Source organism: Epinephelus lanceolatus, chromosome 18 (assembly GCF_041903045.1).
Source record: "Epinephelus lanceolatus isolate andai-2023 chromosome 18, ASM4190304v1, whole genome shotgun sequence".
Lineage (NCBI taxonomy): Eukaryota > Metazoa > Chordata > Actinopteri > Perciformes > Serranidae > Epinephelus > Epinephelus lanceolatus.
In genome coordinates this window covers 38,987,697-39,013,258 of record NC_135751.1, presented here as the reverse complement: position 1 = coordinate 39,013,258, position 25,562 = coordinate 38,987,697, and the positions used below count along the sequence as shown (strand labels likewise).

The following is a 25,562-nucleotide window of genomic DNA, read 5'->3' as shown; positions in this document are numbered from 1 at the left end:
GGCTCAAATAGTATTTGTTTTTTTCCATGACATCGCTGCATTTCCTGTGGAGAAAGTCCCACAAAAAGGGATTGTTTTTTACAGAAACATTACTGCATATCCTGCCAGGATGGTGTCATAAAAAGTGGCTGTTTTTGACAGGGTCATTGCTGTGTTTCCTGCCAAATAGTGGCACAAAAAGTGGTTGTTTTTAACCGAGACATCACTGAATTTTCAGCCAAGATAGTGGCCTGAGATGCATTTGTTTTGTTCCGTGACATTGCTGCGTTTCCTGCCGAGAAAATCCCACAAAATTTGGTTGTTTTTTACAGAAACGCATTTCCTGCTCGGATAGTGTCACGAAAAGTGGCTGTTTTTTCCCCGAGACATTGATGCATTTCCAGCCAACAAAGTCCCATATAAAGTGGTTGCTTTTCCCAAGACACTGCTGCCTTTCCTGCCGGGATAGTGGCATGTAAAGTGATTGTTTTTTAATGTGACATCACTACGTTTCTTGCCAAGACAGTGGTATGAAAAGTTAGGCTGGGATTGTGCTCCCAAAACCCCGCATTCTAAGCCAAAACACGCTCTTTTCCAAACCATACCGAAGTGGTTTTTGTGCCTAAACCTAACCACACGTTACCCATAGCGTTGTTGAAATGTAATGTTTTAACCTATCAGCTGAGATCATCTAAGATATCCATGGTTTGCAGACACATACAATACCAACATTATTTCTGGTGGCTGGGCTGCATCAGTGAGGCCAGCAGGTTTGAACTGTACAGCTTTTTTGCATCGTATGGTACAGTATGGGATTTCTTTTCTTTTTGGATGCCACTCTAAAAATGTGAACATATCTCATATGTTCTAAAACTTTTGACTAGTAAAAATAAGTGCATGGTTGACATGTCTACTCTACATCTAGCTGATGCTACGGCATCATCTACGAACATAATGTCTATGTATGCACGTATGGTTACTTTACATTGCAGAGGTCACAACCACAACATACCGTTGAAACATTGAGAAGCGCTGAGCAGAGACTTGTGATGTGAAACATGATCATTATACAGAATGAGCTGAGGATCGTTATGGCATTTTGTTCCCACAACACCAGTTGTCTCACTGAGGTAACACTCACATATGAGCAGGGAGCTCTCAGGCAAGATGGCACCTATTATTTTTTCCACAGTTATGAATAATTAAACAATTTTTCACTTTCAGCTGTTGAAAAAGTTTATCCATAGTTTGGCAGGTTACAAGAGCACATTACCATACATGAGTGGAGTCCCTCAATGCCATGAAACGTCTCTTCATTTAACTACATAATGCTTTACACAGCACAGTGGAAATAGATCCTCTTAAAATACAAAAGAGTGATACAGTAGATGCTCTTTAAAACAACTGAATAAGGGACTTTAAAAAACGGCATCATGGGTAAAATAGTCAGGATGTGACATATCTGTAACATTAGGTGCAAACTCTGCAATTACAAACAAAACAAACCTTGAAAGACGAACAGAAACAGAACAAATGTAGAATGAGCTCCTTCACAAAAGTTCCTAAAAAACACTAATCTCTTCGCTCCAACTCAGAGCAGCAGCACTCAGTCACTCCCCCATCTCTCCTACTTTTCACCTGTGTCTTTCTATCTCTTATTCTTCCAGTTTATTTTTTCATTCATCCCCTCCTCTTCCTTGCATTCATCCCAGTGGAGACGTTATTTTGCTTCCACCTCGCCCTCAATCTCTCCTCTCCGCCAACTTTTAGCACTTTCCCCTCTTGTCGCGCTGTTGAAACTTCCTCAGCCGGCGGCCCCACAGGTCCTTCCAAGGGATGAGCAGGCTTCCCTTGTCCGCCACCACGCCGCTCTGCCCGGGGGAATCGTCGTCTGTACCCAGGAGCAGGTACTTCCTCCCGGGCTTGATCTTAGGGCATTTACAGGCCACGTCCTTGGCTCGCACCCACAGCAGCTGGTCCCCACGGCGAATGCGGTGCTCACCTTGTTTATAGACAGAAATGATGTTGACGGTGAACTTCCACCACTCGCCTGCCTTGTCTCCTTTTAGGACGTGCACTTGGACAGCTGGTGAAGGAGAAGAGAAAAGCCAAGGTTAAAACACTCACATGAACGAGTGATGCCCAGCCAGGGATACTTGCTCCCCTTGTAACCCTGGGTAAAAATATCCACATATTGAATCAGCTTTAATACCTGAACACCACATGTTAAAATTGAGTGTTAGCAAGTGCGGACAGATCAAAAAAGTTAGCTAAAAGAAATGTGTAAACAGTTAGAATAGTTATTCACCACGGCGTCTCCAGACTCTTTCAGGTCTGTCACATGTGCTCAGTGTGAACCTGCTCTCATCTGTGAAGAGAACGGGGCGCCAGTGGTGGACCTGCCATTTCTGGTGTTCTCTGGTGAATGATGGAGCTGCACGGTGCTGGGCTGTGAGCACAGGTCCCACTAGAGGACGTGGGGCCCTCATGCCACCCTCATGGAGTCTGTTTCTGACAGTGTGGTCAGTGTAGTGATATCTACTTTTATATAGTTAGGAGTGTTAAATAACATCCATTGGGCTGCAGAGTACATCAGACAAAAGCAGTTTGGGAACCACAGACATAAACTTTAACACCACATGCCTTTTTTGTGTTGGCATCTGTCTGAGGCAGCACACAGATGCCAACACTTTTATACAACATTGTATAAAAAGCTCCAATAAAACCTGCTGTACAAACATGACCCAGAAATCGCTGACTTTGCTGCGTGTCACTGGTCCCTCCCCTCATCTCCGACCTATGACCTGTCCTTGTTGTGCTCCTGAGCATACTCCCTATTACAGCAACTGTTGCCATAGCACTCCCTGTGCGAACACAAAGGGACCCGGTGGAGAACATCTGAAAGCACACTTCCATGTGACGGGCAGAAAAAAACACTTTTCCTTGAGGTGGCCGGGCCGAGTTTGAGGAGGAAGACGTGGATATTAAATTCTTTATTGCAAACATAAATGGCCAAAAGAGATTTTTTATAGAAAAATGGCCCATCTGTTAACAATATAACTTCTGAAACAAATCCTTTCCAATTGGTCTATCAGGTTTTAAGCTGGACTCTGAACATCAGAACACGGACATCCTCAGGCCATATCAAGCTAAACCTGGTAACTATTGGAACACCACTTGTAACAGATATTTTCATACCAGGAAATGAGTAAAACTCCCTTCGCAGAGGCTCCCCTGTGCGGATTCTCCATCAGAAGGAGCAGCTATTACCTCATCACTCTGATTGCAGCAAGAGGCAAACAGCTCAACAGTGATGGAGCTAATCTGTGCTTGAAGTGAAGTGCTTTACCCCATGGGTTTAGCAAGGAATGTGCTATTAACGCTGAAGTGTGTGGGGGTTTACTTACAACTGTGAGAATTAATCGAATCTGGAGAAGACTGGGTTAGATGATGGGAAAGACTCGGAAAAACAATCAGTTGGATGTGCACGAAACAAACCTTATATGTACCCTCTATTTATAACCCATTTACTGCTTTAACGGAACTGTTCAAAAACCAAAATATACATTTCCCTTTTATCTGTAGCACTGTTTATCAATCTAGATTGTTTGGTGTGAGTCTGAGAGTGTTGGAGATATCGGCTTAAGAGATGTTTGTCTTCTCTCCAGTATAATGGAGCTAGATGACACTCCGTCTTTGGTGCTCAGAGTGCCAAAATAATATGTTTAAAAAACTCAACAGCAATGTCTCTTTTCAGAAATCATGACCCAGTAACTCAAAATAATCCACAGATCTTGTGAGCAGTTTAATGTAGGAACTATTTTCTATCTACCAAACTACACCTGCAAACTGTATCACCATGCAGAAGGTAGAGTGCATCTACTCATGGATGAGAGATTCATGCTCGTCACAGCATGAAATATAAACGTTAATGGCGTCCTCCTTGGCTGAACTGCAACATAAGCTAGCACAGGCGTGCTAGCTGAGCTAGCAGTAGCTGCACGCTTCCTTTTGCGCGGTGATATGGTTGGTGGATGTAGTTCAGTAGAAAAAAAATAGTCCCTACATGAAAGGTCCCTCTACAGAAGCTCCCCAATGATAGTGATGTTTATTGTTGCAGATGTGTTTGCCGCCACATTTTCTTCACTGCTTTTTGATCAAACAACTCTCTAAAGCAGTGGTTCCCAACTGGTCCAGCCACAGGGCCCACATTTCCCCTTAGTCATTAGTTCAAGGTCCACACAGTTTAATATATACAGTGTCATAATTGTGTTAGGCCATGTCGTCAAGCTACTTTGCTGTCTCTGCTGAGTCGCTGTCCATTTGTCACCCAATTTACAGCAGCAAACAGTACTTCAAAATAAGAGCTCTGTGCCGGAAATTCATTGTGCTTAAAAATAAAGTGTGTATTTCTACAGACTTTACAGTTTTTTGTCACATGCGGTCCATTCAGAGTGGACCTGTGATCCACTTTTGGACCGCAACCCACCAATTGGGAACCACTGGTTTAATGGTTTTTAGCCTGTTTTCCACTAGAGAAAATTAGCAATAGCATTATCATAGTTAACCATAGCTGTAAATGCACTGTGCTGTCCAAGCTAGCAGCTAGCGTTAGGGTTAGCGTCACCATCTCGTCCAAATGTATTCACTGTACTTCAAGATAAAGTGTGTATTTCTACAATCTTGACACTTTGGCGAGTCATTTGCGGTTCATTCAGAATGGACCCGTAACCCAACAGTTGAGAACTGTCAGTGTGCGAACGTGATTGACACAGTGTGAGGTTGTTTTATTTTGGTCGGTTTAATTTTAGACGTGCAACAATTTTGGACGACAAAAAGACTTGGTGTGCGAAGGCCTTATTTGGAGTAACCGGATCATGATTTCTGGAAAAAGACATTTCTTTTGAGTTTTTCAATTTTTTGTTTTCTTTTTATTCTAAGCTGAGTAGCATCTAGTTCTTTTATATTGGTGGGAAGGCAGACATCTCTACGGCCAATATCTCCAATACTCAGCAACTCATACCAAAACAACCTAGACCTATAAAGTACAACAAGTAAGAGGAAAACGTGGGGGCCAGTTCACCCCAAAATCGGTGGCCCTTTAACATTTAATGTCTAAATATTCTGTGGTTTTTGCTCTACACACAAGGGGTTATGTTGTGAGGGTTTGGGAAACTCTTGCTGGTTAACCTGTGTAATAATGATATCCAAAATATATTTCCTTCCCATTTGATTCAGATAGCTAGGTAAGTTAGCCTTTTCTGTGCCTTTCTGGCTGAACATGATCACTTTCAGTGTTCATCAGTCGCCCCCCCCTTTGCTGCCAAGAATGAGGAGAACCGGAGGAGTGGGGTGTTTGAGTATGTGTGTCAGTGCATGGTGTGAGCAAATTGCACACAATTTCAGAAGAAAGAAGGTTTGTTGGGCTGAGTAGAGCGAGCTCTCACAGCCCTGCCATTCATTGCAGCCCTCTCCTTCATCCAGACACATAAAGGGTGTGTGAGGGGGAGGGAGGAGGGGCCACTATTTGTCTTCCCAGCCACAGAAAAAGTTCCAGGAGAATCGGGATGTGTTTCCGACCTCATGAGCTATCCGGGTTCTGCTCCCAGAGCCCCATCCAACTTCGCAGCGTGAGAATCCAGCAGAGATAGCGCTCTCCTCTCCAGGCCGAGGAGACTCGGTTACAGCATCCAGCGCTCAGTCTCTCAGTCGGTGTCTGCCTCTTTCTCTTTCTCTCTCAAGTATGTTCTCAGTCTGTGCAGTGTATTTAAACACGCACAAATCCACACACCTTCTGCCACTCTGAGCTAAATAGACACCAGAGACACTGAGAGCACGGGGTCAAACAATCTAGTGCACGCTGACACTGTTTGGTGAGACGGTGAGAGAGAGGAGATAAGTGTGAGATGATCCTGCGCTTGCACAATGGCTGCCAACCGAGCCGCCCTCACAGCCAAACTTCCAGCTGGGTTTATCTTCTTTGGGTGGTGTGCTGCAGCTTGACACCGCATGCCACCAACAAGCAAGGGCTAATGAAATTAGAGCTCGCTTAATTACCGTGCTGAGGCCCCTGTCCCCTCTGGTTATCAGCTGAGTGAATGATCAGGGACCTGTTACCCTTGGGTGAGCACAGAGGGGTGGCCGGGGAGGCTGGGGGGCCCTGCCTTTGAGCACTATCCCGGAGCGTCAGTAAACACGCGGCCCTTTGATTCATTGTCCTCCTGGTGGCAGCGAGAGGGAGGGTGCGTGTGTGCAGAGGAGGGTGTCAGGAGAGAATATAATCCCTTTGTGTCCCCCGTCTCCGTAGCTACGGCAGTGATGAAAAACAAAAATTGAATAAACAAAACATATTTCTTTCTCTCCGGGGTGGCAATCCGTCACCGTCTGCCTAATTTACCACCTGTTTGTGCCCCGAGGAATGCTCGGTGCCGGCAGAGCGCAAAACTGTGTTTAAACAGAGGGCCCCTTCCCGTGACCCCCGGGGGCCTGTGGCACCACTCACACATGGGGGTTGTGGCCCCCAAAGAACAGAGAGGAGACCCACAAAAGCGAGGCGACAGGCCTGAGAAATGAATTAGGCCGAGGCGGAGGGAATGCATGCTAAGCAATGATGTCTGCCATACCGCCGGAGCGCGGTTCAGGCAGGATCATCTGCTTCCAGACTTTTTAGAGGAACTTCAGAGGAAAAGCAACAGGAACCGCCTGCTTTGCTTGAATCAGCCTGACTGATTTATAGATGCAGAGCCTGTCTCAGCTCCGATGATTAAGATTTAAATCAGTGGAAATATGAATAATGGCTGCGTTTGGCTTCCTAGCAAAATTTAACAAATGGCCTGAATTACTGTCTACTCAACTGTAAGGGGGAATAAAATATATTTGGCTCTGTTTCCAGTTGGATGCCGTTTAAAGTCTATAAAGATGAAGTTTCAGCGATGATGATTTTGAATGAGAGACAAGTTAGTCAAGTCTGAAAGGAATCAACATGAGGGGAGCTGGAAGGGTTCACGCAGAGCAAACAGAGATGAACATTTTTAACAAAGAAAAATGTGTTCACAGACTCTCACTGTGTTTTGAGGTGATACAGCACTCGCAGAAACCTGGCTGAGAGGAGACTGTCCTGTGTAACGTTGGATCTGCCTCAGAGAGTTTTTTGCGTGTCTGTGGTTTACAGATGTGGATCCACTGTTAACAGATAAACTATTACACTGTGATGATTAATGGTGCAGAAAATCCAAAGAGCGCAGTGGATCATTGGCCATGTGAGTGAAGAGTAGAGCTACACAGTGGGATAGTGCTATAAAAAACCATATTATTCTGCAGCCTCTTTTATATTCTTATATCCTCCTGCGTTGGAATTACAGGTATGAATCTCCTCTTTGTTGTGGTTTTTGTTTGAAGCCTAATGGACCAGTATCAATCTTCAAAACATCAGATCTCACTCTTGTTCCAAGACGGTTTGCGAGACACAGCTGTCTTTGCTTTATTCTGGTGGCACCACTTTTTTAATACATCATTTCAGACCCTGTTATATGATGTTTATTTACCTGGCACCACATTGTTAGATATATTTCAGCTGCGCCGCTCGTTCTGTGGATTCATTGACAACATAATGTGATTGCTGTGTGTGTTTTGGCTTCTATTATCAGTTTGGGATTTGCTCTAAAACGTCTCAAAGTTTTGCCAAACGCTTCGGGCTGACTGAGCTGGACCAAGTATCCACCATATTTGTGTGGTCTGTTCCTCCTCTGCAGGCTCTACAGAGGTGAAGTCGACCATACGTTTATCAAAGCTCAGAGATCCACACTGACTATTCAAGACCTTTCGCCACTGACATCAGCAAAAATATGCGCACGCATGTTTGCAACAGAAGTGGCGTTCTGCCCCAGCCATTCAGATGAGTTAGCAAGCTTTAAACATTGAATTAGAACAGTTACCGCATTAAAATGTCTGGTTGTTGCGTGTTTGGTTGTCAGAATAGATATCCCAACAGTGAACTCAAGTTCTACAGGATTCTGACAGGATCACCGCCGTGTTAGAGCAACCGGTGTTTCGGTCTAACGAGTGACCATGTTAACCTGTGACTCAGCTGAATGCTTTGTGGTTGCTCGTAGTGACGGCAGCTGTTGCAAACACAAACAGAACATGTAGGAGTCCTGGTTCAGTTTTACTCTAATCAATTTTGAATACTTGTAGTATCACCACAGGATCTTGATCTTTTCAGAGCAACCGTGTTTCGCTTTAACGAGCGACCGTGTTAACTGGTGACTCAGCAGAATCCTTTGAGATTGCTCATAGCAACAACAGCTGTTGAAAATGCGAACAGATCACATAGGTGTCCTCCTAAAAACCTTTAATTTTACTTTAATTGATTTTAAATTCTCGTGTTAAATGGCAGAATTCATGTTGCATAACAGCTGCGCTGGCAAGTCTACAACACAGAATAATACAACCCTGCCATGTGTGTACAGTTCTCTGTTAACATGTTGTTTTCTGGTTTATTAATTATAACCAGCCTCAGACATACAGTAGTGGTCTTGTGTCCTTGTCTTTGTCTTTCTCTGTCTGATTTAAAGACATGAAACTCAGACATCGAATTCAACATCTGTACATGACCACAGATAATGTAGCTGTAAGCATGTGGTGACTTGTATGCTCGCAATTTCTCGCAGGTGTAGCAGCCAAATTGCCAGAAGAAAGTGTTGGTTTCTAAAGTGATGTCGTCTATGAGCTGACTTTGTCATCAAGACGAGGAGTGGATGGTGGTTAACGTCACCTAGGCAAGTCGCCTGCCAAGCTGCAGACCACTGTTTGAGACCAACAAATAACAAAACCAACTGTTTTTTAGCGTCATCACTGCGTTTCCAGCACATTCCACCAAACGTGGGTTTATTTAGCGACCTGTTGCTGTGTTCCCAGGCCAGATGAGATATATAATCTCTCCAGCGTGTTCTGGGTCTGCCCCAGGGCCTCTTACCAGTGGGACATGCCCAGAACACCTCTAACAGGAGGCATGTTAACCACTGCGTTGTTAAAACGTAAAGACATGTAAAGTTTAAACTCATTTACTACATAACAAATGTAAAGTATCCTGGTTTGCAGAAACGTACAATGCCAACATTTATTCTGGTGATTGGGTTGGGTGTACACACTAACGTTAGGTTTCTCCACCTTAAACGTGTAGCCTGTATACCGTGCCACTGAACATTGGGCCACTTGCTGAAGTCTTCTCCACGCTCACCGAAAACACGTGGATCAAGAAGGTGGTCTTCATTTTTCAGTTATTTTGTTTGGGTGGCCTTGGCGTTCATTGGTGGTTAGTGCCCTTGTCAAGCTATTGCACACCACCATACTTCTGCTGCCATACTGCGTGCTCATGCTTATGTACGTCGTCAATGTTTAAAAACTGTCAAACTGCTGATGGCTGCTAAACCACTGGCCAGCTTTTTAGTCCGGCACCCTGTTGCCATTTTCAAAATCCAGGAAGCAACAACCTTCCAGCGAACAGCCTTCACACTGACAATGGCAACTTTCGGATTGTTCAATAAGGCGTGCTTGCTTTGCCCTTTGGTGAATTGTTGTAAAGATCTATAACGAATAAAACAACTTGTACAACTTGCCCAGGAGTGCATGATGTTGATCTGTTTTCTGTAACAGCTAGTCGGAATTGATTTGCCACATCTTTTAACTCTGGCAGCGGCATGCGCCAGCGACACTGACTTCACCAATGTACCGATCCGTTCCACTTTACATGGACCTCTGTGATATCGACATAATAGTGTTCTCCAAAAGCCGAAAACAGCCAGCAAATCATCCGTGGAGAGCGAAAGCAAAGTCAGACTTCACCTCTCAGGCCTCCAACTTTGAAATTATGTTTGTCTTTTTTATCACAGCGTGCAAATATTCCACCAAAAAAGTTCTGCCTGACGCTATTTTGCAAGAAAAATCGCAGAAAAAATCCTGGGCTTTGTGCTGCCCAGTACTAGTATGATTGGTTTAAAGAAATACAAACAACCCAGAACGTTTTTCCCTCTATAGCAGAATGATAATGGGTTCTTCCAGACCTTTCTCTAGACCTGATACGACGCTGAGCAGATAGATCCGACCAAGCGAGACTAACACAGTGCAGGTGTTTTGACTGGCCTCACAGTGAAGTCGTGTTGTCACATACCTGTACAAACATTAAATAGTGATCTGATCGAGGGTTAAAGCCACCTGACAATAATTTCTGGGCATTTCCATCAAGATTCTCAGTTAAATCTCTCCTGCTAACTGGTGCAGTTATTTAAAAACAGAGAAAGAGAATTAGATGTCAGTGAAAACACCTGTACTGTGTGATCACATCAGCTATATCAATACACAAAATGAGCCATTTCAAGTGACAGAATGTTGGCTGACAGTCGCACGTCTTGAAAGGCTCAGTTTCCTCCGTCCAGACTTCAAGATTATCCACGTCTTTGAAACCTCAGTTCTGTCAATTTGTCAGCTGTCAGTTCGGTGTGTATAGAAGCTCACAACAGAGAGAGGATATCATGTTTTCAGATGGATCTGTGTTAGCAGACATCGCCTCAGGCTGTGTAAGTAAGCCATCACAGAAATATGCAGAATAGCACCAGGGTGTGGATTGGCTTCACTCGGGCTCTGATTAATTGAGACATCTGACCTCTTGACTGCTGGCTGACGTCTGGCAGCACACATTCCTGCATGTTGGACTCACTCACCGTAGTCTTTTTTACAGTACTTCTTCATGGTGATCTTCATCTTTCCCTTGGAGGCTTTACAGTGAGACTCGCAATCTGGGGAAAAAGATGAGAGAAAGATGGAGTCAAGGTTAGATAGCAAATTTCATCCTGCAGTATCATCAGACCAGGCTCCTGCTCGATGCATTTAGTCCCTTGCGTCACACTATTTGTGCCCCCAGGGTCTCCAAGACGCCCTCAAAGTGCCACTGTGAAACTGGTTATAGCTTACACAGATCCTCCTGTGTCTGTCAGCACGCTCTTAACTATACTCCTCCCAACTTTTCCACTCCAGCCTGCTCCCTCGTCAGTGTCCTGGCATGCATTGTGTGAGCTCTCAGGGCTACGCCGCACAAAAGAAGGTCACAGGGGGAAATTAGCTTGTGACCTACCAAAAATTAGCAGGGACCCTTTGCAGCATCTGAGCCACATGAGGCAAGAAAGTGAACAGTAAACGTTCTGTGGCCTCAGGAGAAAGAAGCTCAGACTTATGATTAATGTCTCAGCGGTATCCCTTTTCCACCGGTGTACCTGTACCTGCCAAAGGGCTTTATCGATGGCCGCCACTGTCGCTCTGTCACTGCGCCAGGTACCTTTTGTATTGAAGGAGTTGGTGGTGGGACCAGAGGCCAAACTGAAAATTGAAATCATTTGTTCCCTCCACTTTCCACTGACTGACACAAATTGGAACCAGATCATCCCTGAGTGTTGCCCCCCTCCCACTCCACCTCTCCCAGAGCAATAAGCCTTGTGCTCTTTTCTGGGGGGGTGGGAAAGCTGGGCTGGGCAGTCTGAAGAGAAAGGAGGGGGCAGTTGAGAGAGAGAGGGGACCTTTCAGCTTGCCTGAATATGGACAAACTTCATTATTTCTTCCAGCCCTCTGTCCAGTCTTCCCCTTTCTTCCCCATTATACTCTGTGTGAATGAGGTTGCCTGGGTAATGATTGAGGAAGAAAAAAACGCCCCTCTCCTCCCTCTCAAAAAAAAAAAAAAAAAAAAAAAAAAAAAAGAGCGGTTTGGGACGTGGGATGAGGATCGAATTCATGTATGTAGAGAAAGCATTTCTGGTGGAATGCCTGGCTGCATTCTCGGGTGGCGGGAGAAATAAGAAAAGAGGAAATCCCAAAGTAAATGAATTTGACGAGTCCATATCGAGCATGCCTGATTTCCATGTAAATGAAGTGCTGAGGGCGGGGGGCCTCTTTATCTCCCGCTGGCCCCTGGGGGCCTTTATCATACCTCCCTTTGATAGCTGACGTTGCCCATTAGCCCCTTAGCACAGTCGCTGCACTGGGCCATTACACCCACAGCTCTCATTAAGGGCCAATCTCCTGCTGCGAGGACAAACGCCCCCTTTGTGTGTCTCTGCAGCAGTGCCACGTTCATTCTGCGGGGTCCCTGGGGACCACACTGCTCCTAATTTGGAGGGTGGTGTCTGTGTGGAGTTCCTGACAGGAGTCCAAACTCCACACAGCCCCGCCAGTCACTATAGTAGGAAGTGGGACTCACAACAAAGCTGAATGAAGTCAGTGGCGCCACTCTCATCAGACACTGATTGATGATCAGAAGTGACTCAGCCCATTCAGCCAAACCTGCATCAGGGTAACAACTAATTATCATACTGTAATTTAATAAATACCAGAGGTCTTTGAACTCAAGTCCCAAATCAAGACCTTAGACTGTGAAAATAATGGACTGAGCTACTGTGACGTCATCCACTTGTTTGTGGACTCAGGTTGGAATGTCAGCCGTCGCCATCTTGGTTTTTTGGACCATATTTGGGCAAGAGGCTGCAGCTGTGGAGGAGCGAGGGGTGGATCTGAATGAGAGGCCGAGGACACTATCAGCAAACAACCTGTCACCCAAAGCAGTGCGCCCTAATTATGTGTAACTCTAAGCGTTAATAAAATATAAATGGGTGAGTCATATAAAAATTCAACCCCTGTACAGTTGTCATGAAGAGTGCAATTAGCTTCAGAGACCAAACTGTTTTTGTACCAGGCTGTGAGCATTTTTTTCCTGCTGTGAAGTTGGGCAGTTTAGCATGGGGGTCTATGGGAATTGACTCGCACTTGGAGCCAGCCTCAAGTGGCCGTCAAAGGAACTGTAGTTTTTCTCACTTTCATGTTGGCTTAATTTTTCAGCCTTTTTTTTCAGTTTGTGCAAAACCATAGGCTGTCTAAAATAATCGACGTAGCTACTGTGAGGTCGTCCCGTAGTTTTTGAACTGCCATTTTGAAGCTTCAAGTTCGGCATCTCAGCCCTTGTCATTTTGCGTTTTTTTCGGAGCCAGAAGTGACCATAGCTAAACGAGAGCGAGGGGAAGATCTGACTCACAGACTGTAGCGACACCTGGCAGACATCCTGTCACTCACTCAAGCAGCCCTGCACTAATTATGCGTAATGTTAAGGCTTCATAAAATATTAATGTGTGAGTTCTATAAAAATTAATCTCGGGGAAATTAGCCTTAGAGACCAAAACTTTTTTGTACCAGGCTTTGAACATTTTTTTTTTCTGCTGTAAAGTTGGGCATTTTAACATGGAGGTCTGTGGGGATTGACTCACTTTTGGCGCCAGCCTCAAGTGGCCATTAGAGGAACTGCAATTTTTGGCACCTTGGTGTTGGCTTCATTTTTCAGCCCCAGAAGTTGCTGCTTGGTCAAGACTAACACGTCCCAAATCAAGTCCCTAGTCAAGTTCCAAGTCCTTCACTTTGATTGTCGAGTTTCGAACAAGTAAAAGTGCACTCTTCAATAAAAATAATGCAAACATTGACTATACAAAATCACGAATGCTTTTTACAGCTGCTCTTATTTGTTAATACAAGTGGGTTAAACAGTTACTTCGCTGTTAAGCTAATCGTAGCTCAGCATTAGCTTGCTAACAGTTTTAGGGTGCTTTCACACCTGCCCTGGAGTTCCTTTGCCCCCTCAGTGCGGTTCATTTGGGCAGGTGAGAACACAGCAATCACACTCAGGTGTGCACCAAAACAACCGGACAGAGACCTTCTTGAAGAGGTGGTCTCTGTCCGGTTGCAAACGAACTCTGGTGACAAATTAGTCCCTGATTTGGACCAAAGCAAGACAACTCTAGGTCTGAAAGCACCATTAGTATTTCCCTTGACTTAGAGTTCTTTGTGCAACTTCATATGTTAAATAAAGTTGTTGCGTCTTTGTCTGTAATTTTCGACCCGCATGTTTTTCATATTTCAATTCATTTCTTTTGTTGACCACCAAGTACTTTTTGTATGTAAATGAAATTCACATTGATATAATATTTTCCTTGCGCTCAGCAATGTCATGTTATTTCTTTGTGGTTCTCTCCTGCAAATTGATTGCATGATTGATTAAGTGCTGACTTGCTGGGAATGAATAGTGTTAACGTTAGATGATTCAGAATATGAAGGAAAATAAAGTGATCCATGGCACACTGTGGGCTTGGGGGGAAGGTAGAAAGTATTTTCAAGTCAAAAGGTTCAAGTCCAAGTGAAGTCACAAGTCATTGATGTTGAAGTCCAAGTCGAGATGCTAGTCCTTTTTTTATTTTCTTTCAAATCGAGTCTAAACTCGTAACTTGTATGAGTATTAATCAGCCATTAAAGGACAAACTCAGAAATGAAAGCAGGTAAATACTTTTGTCGCTCATCGTCTCATGTCAGCAGTCCAACATGGAGACCCTCTGTCAGAGCACATGAACAACAGGGTTGGGCAGGGCTTCACTGTCGGCGCAGCCAGCCTTGATTGAAATACAAACTGGTGCAAATGAAGCATGTAATCAGATTAGGGCTGAGACCCAGGGGAGGCTGCTAGGCAGGCTGGGAATACAAGGCAATGAGGCCGCAGGGAGCGCTGGCAAAATATCTGGAGTTTACATCAGCGGTGCTCAGACCTCACTGACGTGTGTTCAGTGGAGGAGTGAGGCTGTGAATGAATGGAAAAACATGCATGTGCTAGAATACACGTTTAATTACGTGCATGAAGGAACAGTTACTTCAGTTTAGGCCCCGTCGACACTGATACTGACACTATACTCATATATTTGAAAACAAATCTTTTCCTCTATGTTTTGGCCTCTCGTCAACATGCAAACAGAGTTTTAGATTTATAAAATGGAGATTTTACTGATTGCTTTGTATTCTCAACCTGATCTCTTCTCTACTCATCATATTTTGCCACTTGGGCAGAAGCACCAGTGTTAATAAAACCACTGCTTTACTAAAGGCTCTCTGTGCTGTATCTGGACATAGAAGGGGTTGGTGGTTATGTTTAGGCAACAAAATTACTTGGTTATGGTTAGAAAAGGTTGAGGATGTTTGAACTACATCCGTCGCTCTGAGCATCTAATAATGACATGGATGGGTTTACATTGGAGTTGGTGGAAAGCCTGTTGCATCTGCTAAGCAGTGCACCCAATGTTACTATAATGATGCCGGGGGCAATGCCCAAGCAGTGTATTTCGACGCTCTGGGAGTGATACCAGGCTGGTGTCCATGTAGATATGTAAAATAGAGCATTTGGGAAATGATGACAACATCTACTAATTTTGTATGTTTTGCTAGCACTGCTTCCTGTCATGACTACTTGACATATAAGTTGTATTGTTGCATCACATCACTCAGGCAAATGAAGCTGTTTGCTGCAGCCAGTGTTAGTTCGTCCACACCTGCCAACCCTCCTGTTTTTCATTACCTAAACCCAGTGTCCTCCCTGGGTCACAGTTTATCAGTTTTTCTCCTGATTTATGAGGAATTTTCACAACTATTTTCCTTGTAGTTCTCACAACCTGTTTCTGCCACTGTACAGTGTGTGTTAGCCCTACGACTCTGAAAGGTGCTTCTCCCTCTATACGTTCTTCTTTGATCCTACGGGGCCAGAGTGTGGTGCCCATCAGGCCCACATGAGTCGGGTGTTGTCTGTCAGATATTTGCGAAGTAGTCCAGGGTTGACGGGGAACCGACTTGCCCTCCTCTGCTGCGGAGGGGTACCTAGCTGTCTTCCAGAGACCATGAGCCTCCCATTATGCCTTGCTTTCATGACTCATTCAGGACCTAAGGGTGTGTGGGCCAAAGAGGAAGGCATACTGTGGGTACCTGGCGTGGGCCAAGGCTACAACCTGGCCTCTTTGTCTTCTTCTGGTACTCTGCTCGAGCACTGGCAACATAAACCAAAAACTAAACTACATAAAATGCACTTTAAAAAACGTTGATGCAGTGTACTTATAATGTTTTATTCTTTAGAGCAGTGGTTCCCAACTGGTCCAGCCACAGGGTCCAGATTTCTCCTTAGTCATTTGTTTAACATCCACACAGTTCAAAGGGAAATTTCGGTGTATTTCAACCTGTCTCCTATCGTCCTAAATTTGTTTCAAGTGACTAGTGACATAAAAATAATAGTTAGCATGTTAGCCGTTAGCCTAGATACAGCCGGGGCGCATAGTAGCGTCAGACCTGTTAAAACGTAAGTGAACGGGCAGCCTTCAAGTGCAAAGTTAGTCCACTAAACAAGCTTTTTTTCCACAAAGACCACCTCATATCGTTAGGATAAATGTCAGAGAACATATAGAAAACGACATGTAAACGTGTTGTCTTACCTTACCGATGTGCTGCCATGTTTGTTTACCATTTAGCTCTGCTTTCCAAAGCGCGGCCGAAATATCGTGAGAACAAGCAGCGATCTCATACCGTGCCTGAAATCTCGCGAGAACGAGCAGCAACAGCTGGAACACAGAACCGGACAGTAGCCTGCAAAGTTCATTCATTTATTTTATGAAAGATTTATAGAATAATGGCTGACTTTTTCCAGACTTCGACTTTGTGGAGGAGGAATTTGATTTTGCAGAGTTTGATGGCCGCCCTTATTTATTTGAGCCAGAATACACTGACGAAGAGCTTCATGAAATTGAAGAATGGAGGAAGAGAGAGAGAGAGAGGCGCAACAGGTAGAGGACGAGAGAGGAGGAATGGCTGCTGCAAGGCTGCGTAGCTCTGGAGATTGGTGGTGTAGCTGTGAATGCTGTGCCCCAGTGCCCACAGAAGAGGAATGCCTCTGTTGCAAGGAATGGTACCAGTTGCAGCCTTATTTTCAAGGTCTGGATGTGACCGAGGACGAGACACCTCCACCTGGAGTAGTATCCAGCTGGGCTTTATCTAGAGCTCGCGAGATTTCAGGCACGGTATGAGATCGTTGCTTGTTCTGGCGATATTTTGGCCGCGCTTTGGAAAGCAGAGCTAAATGGTAAACAAACATGGCAGCACACCAGTAAGGTAAGACAACACGTTTACATGTCGTTTTCTATATGTTCTCTGACATTTATCCTAACGATATGAGGCGGTCTTTGTGGAAAAAAAGCTTGTTTAGTGGACTAACTTTGCACTTGAAGGTTGTCCGTTCACTTACGTTTTAACAGGTCTGATGCTACTGTGTGCCCCGGCTGTATCTAGGCTAACGGCTAACATGCTAACTATTATTTTTATGTCACTAGTCACTTGAAACAAATTTAGGACGATAGGAGACAGGTTGAAATAAACTGAAATTTCCCTTTAATAATTCAGCATCATACTGGCGTTTGGCCATGTCGTCGAGCTAGTTTGCTGTCCCCCTCAAGTAGCTGTCCATTAGTCACTCACTCCACAGCGAGAAACAGCACCTCAAAATAAAAACTCTGTGCCATAAATTCACTGTACATAAAAATGAAGCCTTTTTTTCACAAACTTGACACATTCGTGAGTCACTTGCGGTCCAATCAGAATCGACCCGTGACCTACTTTTGGACTGTGACCCACCAGTTGGGAACCACTGCTTTAGCGATCACCAGAATGCAGGGAAGAAAGTCTCTGAAACTCAGATTTTTCTTGAGGGGGAACCCCGTCACCTTCCACTTTGGTTTCAAAATCAAAATCCTCTGTATTTTGAGATCTCAAGGTTGGCAAGTATGACCTCAGCGTCCGCAGTTTAGAGTCCACCAGAAACTGAGGTCTTGCATCAGTCCCCATTTAACTAGCAGACGGTGGGACGATTTCGAGGGTGGGATTGTCCAGAGCATCACTCTTATCTTTGAGAGAGCTTTGTCATCCTTAATCGAAGAGGAAGCAACAGTAGCCTGAACACTTTACTACCTTTGTGATGAGGAGAGACGGCAGGAAAAAACTTCACACCAGCAAGTGTCTGGAGTTGCTTTTGCGTTCTAGTGTGGATGGCGATATTTTGTAAAATGAAGGTTGCGAGAACAGACTCTTCCTTTTTAACGAAGGGGAAGTTATCTGTTTTCAAAAATACCTGCATACATGTAAACAGCCTTAAAAATACATAAAAGAGAAATGTCACTAAATTGTGCAGGTGAGCTTGAAAACAGAACTTATAATTTTAATACATGAGAGTTTCTGTGTTGTTTTATTATGAATAAATCATCAGAATATGTTCTGTGTTACTGACCTGACGGCTCCTCGTAGCTGGTGTAAGTCGCTGTCGGAGATGCAACTGGGATCTCTGAGACAAAGAGAGGAATAAAAAACAGATTTGTGATCATATTGCAATGCAGACAGAATAAAACTTATGTGATGGAGAAAATATATGTAGCTCAATTTCCTGGTTATTCTCCTAAGAGCAGAACTGTACCCCTGTGAAAACCCTCAGATGTGTTTGAATGGGTTTAATGGGATGTCTTGTTCATAACAGCTGATTTTAACACACAGATGTGCTGAAAAATTTCTGTGCGTTTCCCATTAATGTTCCGCTCCCTCCTGATTGTGGTGTGTTGTAGGCACAGAGAGCCAAGGCCGTCGGTCTTGTTAAAGTCGGAGCTGGCAGGAAGTTAGATATCACAAAAATTTAATATCATGCTGTAAAAACCAAAAGGCATTATCTCAAAAAATATACGAGAAACCAAATATATTCCTCAAGAACCCCATTTCCTCCAACTTTTACACCACATTTGTTTCCTTCCCATCAAAATTAAAGAATTCCTGTTCCAGCAGGTTCACAGGTTTAAATTATCGCTGTGGATTCAGGCCAAACAAGTCCACAGAGACATGTCCAATTTCCACACACGACTTTATCAGAAATGTCAACCCCAGTAACACAGAGGACAATTATTGGTGTGTTCATGTCCTCGCAGACATCTCTCTTATCTTATCTGTTCATGCCAGCCAGCTACTTGATGCTCCTAGCTACAGCAGCTACCAGCGACCCATCTCTGTTTCTGTGAGGCGTTGGCGTTTATTGCCGAGGGCCTGGAATCTGCAGGCAGCAGATACAGCCAATAAACATATCAGCCATCATTCCCTTGGACTCGTTCTGGGGATTTATTGTGAGACGAACAGTTAACGGCGTTGAAGGCACACAGGGCCATGTTAGGCAAGCTCTAATGGCCTGTTTATCCAGGCTCTGGTTTAAACAGCCAATCTATCCAAAATATCTTAGAAATAACAGAAGACAGTGTGGGCCATGAACTCATGTGTACCCAGCATGTCCTGTCCTTTTCAGGTCCTGTGCTGAGGGTCTAGGAGGGTTTGCTATCGCTGGTAGAGTCTAGATGTCAGAGCTTGGACTGTACATGGATATATAAGAAGAACTGGATGCAGCGCTGAAGGTGGGGCCTGTTCATTCATATGGAAGTTGCTAAATAGTGAAGCTAAAAAGATGTGTTTTCTGGGAACAGAACTACCCAGATCTTCTGCATCACAGGGTAGAGCCAGCGCACTTGCATTTCCTTGAACCCTGCCTCTCAACCGCTCAGCGTCAGGCGCCTTCACATGAATGTCAGTGGGAAAATAACTCTTTACAACTTTAAGGACATAATGATTTAAATATGGGCTATTTAAGTGTTCATACTGGGAAATGGACGTGTCTCAAAAAAAATTAAATGCTTTTTTACAGATTTCGCTTTCACAATGTAAGTGTATGGGAAGAAGTCTTTTCAGGCCCAGTGGCATCACATGACGGACCTGGAAGTTTTAACAGTATAGTCACTATGTCAAATTGTCTTAAATTCTTTGTACATGTATGGGAATGTGGGAAATAAAATTGCAGTTAATTATTTCTAATGGAGCCTCTGCAATTTAGGGTTAGGGTTAGTTCAACTTTGGCGAACTTCTACCCATGAACCTTCACAGTTGACCAATAGCAAACCATCCTAACAAAGCTGACCTCTGAAGCTTGGTATACACTTTGCGATTTTTGGCTGTCCCAGACAAAAGGTGACCAACGTGAAAGAAACGTGGCGATATCTTTGGTCGTGGCTCTAAAACTGTGGTCCTGCGTCGCACAGTAAGAGATGTTCAAGCATCGTCACAACCTTGCAATCAAAGACAGTCCGGGATAAAATTCTGACAGTGTCAGAAATTTGGGATGACCATCTCACTGTGTGACTGCTGTTACCACCTACGTCTACTAACCAACCAATAGAAATGCAGCATGAAATGACACTCTGGTCAGCGTTAAACCCAAACAGACAGATAGCAGCTCGCCATGGAGGCAAAACGCGCTTGCCTGTATGATGTGTCCTCAAGCTCTGACCATGATCGCGTAAAGAGGGTCTGAAAGCACCCTTACAGAGATATTGCTGTGTTTCCTGTCAGGATTGAGTCATAAAAACCTCATATTTTAAGCCCAAACACCATCTTTTCTTAACCATACATATGTTTTTTTTGTGCCTAAACCTGACCACACGTTAACCACAGTGTTTTTGAAACATAAAGAAACATTAAGTTTCAACATTTCGGCGGTTTGTAGGAATGTGCAACACCAACATGTACTCTGGTGTTTGTGTTGCAATAAACTGTAAAGAGGTTGTTGACGGTGCAGTTCACATTGACTGTGAACATCCTCTGGATCCAGTGTGTGTGAAGCTGGTAGAGGTCGTCCTTACTGATGCAGGGGGCGATGGGGGAGCGGCTCTGCTGGTAGCCTTTGGCACAGCGGTTACAGGTGATTCCCGTCACTCCATCCTTGCAGGGGCATTGGCCTGTTGTCTGGTTACACGTCTTCCCTGCTGCTCCGACTGGATGGCAGTCACATGCTGCGGAGAGAGAGGAGGAAGAAAAAAAAGAACATGAAGCTAGAGATTGAACCCAAGTAAACAACTTGTGATTTGAGAAATGAAAACAGGAGTGGTTTACAAAACCAGCGCTGTTACAAAACAAATATCAGCTTTCAAATGGCTGCAGTGTGTCTCCGCCCTGCCCTCTGCTGACTCTACATATTCCATACAATAAAAGTCATCTGACGTGAAAACCTAGTGAGAAATCATTGGCATTAGAGCGGGCTGTGTTTTCCTTCCAGACCATCACAGATGGGGAACTGGGCCCTGCACCAGCATAAAACCTCAATCAAATTAAACTGCTTCCCTCCGCCCATAATGACCATGGGATTCTTCATTAGGTCTGCTCTTGAAGGCACGCACAAGAGTAAATAACTTGATTAATTATAGTATTTCACCCTCACCGCATAGTGTCGGTCTACTGTGTGTAACGCAGAACGCATGTGGGTCTGTGTTGTGTGTGTGTGCCGAGGGGTGCTTGTGTGCGAGCTGCTTGAGAGCAGGCTTTGTGTGTCTGCAGCGTTGTGATTGGACAGACTGTGTGCTCTTCAGATTGAGTTTCCAATGTAAAGCTTTTTGGCAAAGAGTTCCTTACAGGCAAATACTGCCTGAATAATGTTTCCCATTAATGGACGAGTGGAGCGCACTTCAAAGTCTGTTTAAGCTGTTAGTTGGGAGGATCGCACGTTAAATGTGAGAAATTCACTGTGTGTGTGTGTGTGTGTGTGTGTGTGTGTGTGCGCTGGCAAACATTTACCATAAAGCCAGTGTTTGAAGTGGAAGCCCAGCCTCCCTATTAGCCCTGCATGTGTTATATGTACCAGCAGAGTCATTTGAAATGTGCTTGAAGTGGTCCAGTGGAGGTTGGAGTTGCTTTTAGTCAGAATTTATGGAGCTTCATTCACATAACGAGATGCTTATTAAATCTTTCTCTTTTTAAAAAAAGTTTTAACTTCTTTGTTTTTCTTCCTCTTGATTTGAATCGTAAAAACGTCTTCCAAGTGTATTTGTTTAAAAAAAAAAAAATCAAATGGTTAGATTTTTAGAGATCAAGTTCATTTCCTCTGATCGTTCAACACGGGTGTGGTCTTTACATAAAAACGAGGGAGGGACGTTTGATGGAAACTACAAGTGCAATAAAATAATCATCACATGAGTTTACAATAAAAATGAACAGTGACATCATTGAGGTTTCAGTCTGACTGTTTCTATCTATGAGGTTTTCTTTGAGCTGCTACTGTACAGAGTTTATTCCCCAAAAATCAGGCATGTTTACCTTCTGATGCTTTCACAAATAATTAAGGAACAATTCAATTTAATATAAGCCACCATAAGTTGCAGTCTGTTCCAACCTGTTCATATTTCCAGGTTGTCAAATACCTTTGCTTTGTGACAGCGCTTGGCGTGTGATAGCGATGCACAGAGCAGCCTTCAGCATCTGTATGTGACGCACAGCTGGAACAAATTGTAATGTCATCAGTGTTGTGAAACTGTTTCAGTCAGGTTTAGCCAACAAAACTAATTTGTTAGGTTTAGAAAAAAAAGATCATGTTTTGGCTTAAAATAGTATGTTTGTGAAATAACGTGACATTTGAGTGTGCGTGACGTAAATTATGTGACACTGCGTTAAACAACAGTGACTGTTTGTTTCAAACAGGATACGTACAGTCTCGTAGATTTGACCCATCCACCTTCCCTCCATCCCGCCATATGCAGACTTTCTTGCCCTGTATTCCATGTTTGTTTGTGACATCGACGCCAAAGGCACCCTTTAGTGTGTTTTTGAGACACCCTGGGCTTTCAGCTAACCTCAGTGTAAACTCACCCGCGGCAATACTTGATGTTAAGAGCAGCTTTTGGAGTATAAATAGCGAGAAAATCTGCATTGGATAGGAGTGGGAGTGGGATGGGTCGACCCATCAAACTGGATTGTTTGGATGCATGTTACTCAGTGCATGAGTTGACATTGTAAATCAGTGTCAATATGACAGCTTGGACCTTTTGATCTGACGATATTCACTTAAGTGATGACTGGATCGTCAAGCGCTTATTAAATATCAATCGTATTACACAAACTGCGAATCGTCTATTTCCTCACTTGGAGGAAAAAAGTGGCGGAGCGTCACTCCAGCATCACGGCACCCCTGGTGTTGATTAGTGAGCTTTAGACATCTTAGTCAGTGGATTTGGTTACTAGCACAGATACAGGATAGCTGTTTACCCATATGGACATATAAAGCCCAGTTCAGACAAAAGATTTGTGACTAGACAAGCTGAAACAGGCAGCTACTTGCAACGTGCCGTTCTGCAACGTTCCAAAAACCTGCCGGTTCACCCCAATGCAACTAGATGAGACGGCGTATCATCTCTAGTCAACAACTCTCTGTGCTTCTGATCTGTAACGTTGACAGGAAGTGACCGCCGTGAGACGGCGTATCATCTCTAGCCAACAACTCTGTGTGCTTCTGATCTGTAACGTTGACAGGAAGTGACCGCCGTGAGACGGCGTATCATCTCTAGCCAACAACTCTGTGTGCTTCTGATCTGTAACGTTGACAGGAAGTGACCGCCATGAGACGGCGTATCATCTCTAGCCAACAACTCTGTGTGCTTCTGATCTGTAACGTTGACAGGAAGTGACCGCCATGAGACGGCGTATCATCTCTAGCCAACAACTCTGTACTTCTGATCTGTAACGTTGACAGGAAGTGACCGCCATGAGACGGCGTATCATCTCTAGCCAACAACTCTGTGTGCTTCTGATCTGTAACGTTGACAGGAAGTGACCGCCATGAGACGGCGTATCATCTCTAGTCAACGACTCTCTGTGCTTCTGATCTGTAACGTTGACAGGAAGTGACCGCCATGAGACGGCGTATCATCTCTAGCCAACAACTCTGTGTGCTTCTGATCTGTAACGTTGACAGGAAGTGACCGCCATGAGACGGCGTATCATCTCTAGCCAACAACTCTGTGTGCTTCTGATCTGTAACGTTGACAGGAAGTGACCGCCGTGAGACGGTGTATCATCTCTAGTCAACAACTCTGTGTGCTTCTGATCTGTAACGTTGACAGGAAGTGACCACCATGAGACGGTGCATCATCTCTAGTCAACAACTCTGTACTTCCGTTCTGATTTGCAGTTTTTCAGACTTATTTTGTGGCTGAATATAATTTGTAGCTTCTTAAAATCTGAATGAGGATAGTGACAGTGAGATACTGGCTGCAGTGATGAAACAAAACCAGCATCAGATGGACTGTATTCATAATCAGTACGCCACAATAATATAAATAACCAGCACCAATTAATCAGTCACTGAGAATGTGTGTGTTGAGGGGGCATAAGCACACACAGCGAGCAGCAGCAGCGACCCACCGTCTGACACCGGCACACCGTGAGGCCGGAAACAGAGGGCTCGGTGGGGACGGAGCACCTGCCGTCATTTTGACTTGACCAGCGGACTTCACTACAAGCTTACTGGCTGTTGAAACAGGTGACGTGCTTCATGTTCTAAAACAGTTTTGTCTCATTGCGAATCTTTGGTCTGAACTGGGCTTAAAGAGAAGTGGATACAGCGTTGGAGGCGGGGTCTTGTCATTCCAAAGTTGCTCAGTGACACATGAAGCCAAAAAGCGCTGTGCGGCCCATAGAGCAGGCGCACTAGACTCTTCTGCTGGCTGAGCCGGCTACTTCGGGTGTAGCCCACTCTAACTTGAACAGGGATAAAATGATTTAATCGTGTGGCTCTTCCAGACTTAGCAAATGTTGAAGGACCGAATAGATTAAATCCTGATTTTGCAGGGGATGTGGCGCTCAAAAAAATGTATCCACTGATTTACACACGTCTCTTTTACCATGTAAGTTTATGGGAAAAAGTCTTTGTGGGCTGCAGGGCATCATGGGACAGTGTAATTACACTGTTTGGCCACTATGAACATTGGCTTCAGAGCCAAGCGCACTTCCTGGGGGCCTGGTTTCCTCCTGTTTCCGTTCTTTGTGCTGAACCAAACTAGAGGAATAGAATAGAAATAAGAACGTGAATAAGCCAACATTCAAAAATGTCAAACTGCTCCCTGAAGAGACACTTTAAAACACAGAGTTTGATTTACTCTACAATAAATGTGATAAACTGAATAAAGTTTATGAGGCGGTAAAATATCAGAACACCACTCTGTCAGGTTTTTATAATGAAAGGTCGTCTGACTGTATTTTCTACCACTTTAACCTCAGCAGTCCCCTGATGTAAAACCACAGCCTCGCCGCCGTCGCAGGAGGTGCTGCAAACTGGACAGATTAATTAATTTCAACCTGTGGGGGGGGGGCTGTGGAGCTGAATGGCTGCTGAGGGGTGCAGAGCAGTGAACCATGTACCAGCTTCATCTCTGTGGACTCGCTGAGCCCAGTTAAAGGCTTAGACTGCCAAACGTACGAGGGGACGGGGGAGAAAAAACAAACTGTTCGGGCGGGGGGGCGTGCACTGTGGTTCTCCAAGAGCTGTGTTTACACTGCGCTTGATGAGGGGTGAAGTTGTTAATCTGGGAAATAAAGCATGAGGCATTCCACGCTGCCGCTGGAGATGGAGGCGCACAAGACACATTTTTTCACTAAACCTCCAACGATTAAGTAAATCGTTGAGAGGACATTTTGAGATGTGGATGTGGTGGGGGGGGAGGGGTGGGGGGTAAAGGAATGGGAAATGAAAGCAGACTTCCTCCTGGCTGTGCTGGCGCAGCGCTGTATTTCCTGTCCAACAACAGCAGAGTGGGATGGTTGGCTGATTTGAACAATAAATACAGTGCTTTCTAAGTGAT

The 25,562-nt window shown here is 44.4% G+C and overlaps 1 protein-coding gene across 3 annotated transcripts in view; it reads right to left on the bottom strand.

Moving 5' to 3' along the window:
* Nucleotides 1-13: 13 nt before the first annotated feature.
* The window catches only part of ntn1b (netrin 1b), a 74,591-nt gene continuing 49,042 nt past the window's right edge, over nt 14-25,562 (bottom strand). For all 3 annotated transcript variants that reach the window (XM_033645229.2, XM_033645227.2, XM_033645228.2), the window contains exons 4-7: nt 20,580-20,729; nt 18,146-18,199; nt 10,698-10,772; nt 14-2,065 (exon numbers count right to left, since the gene is read on the bottom strand). In XM_033645229.2, coding sequence (XP_033501120.1) covers nt 1,746-2,065; nt 10,698-10,772; nt 18,146-18,199; nt 20,580-20,729 — 599 coding nt within the window. In that variant the 3' untranslated portion in view covers nt 14-1,745. The remainder of the gene's footprint in view (nt 2,066-10,697; nt 10,773-18,145; nt 18,200-20,579; nt 20,730-25,562) is intronic.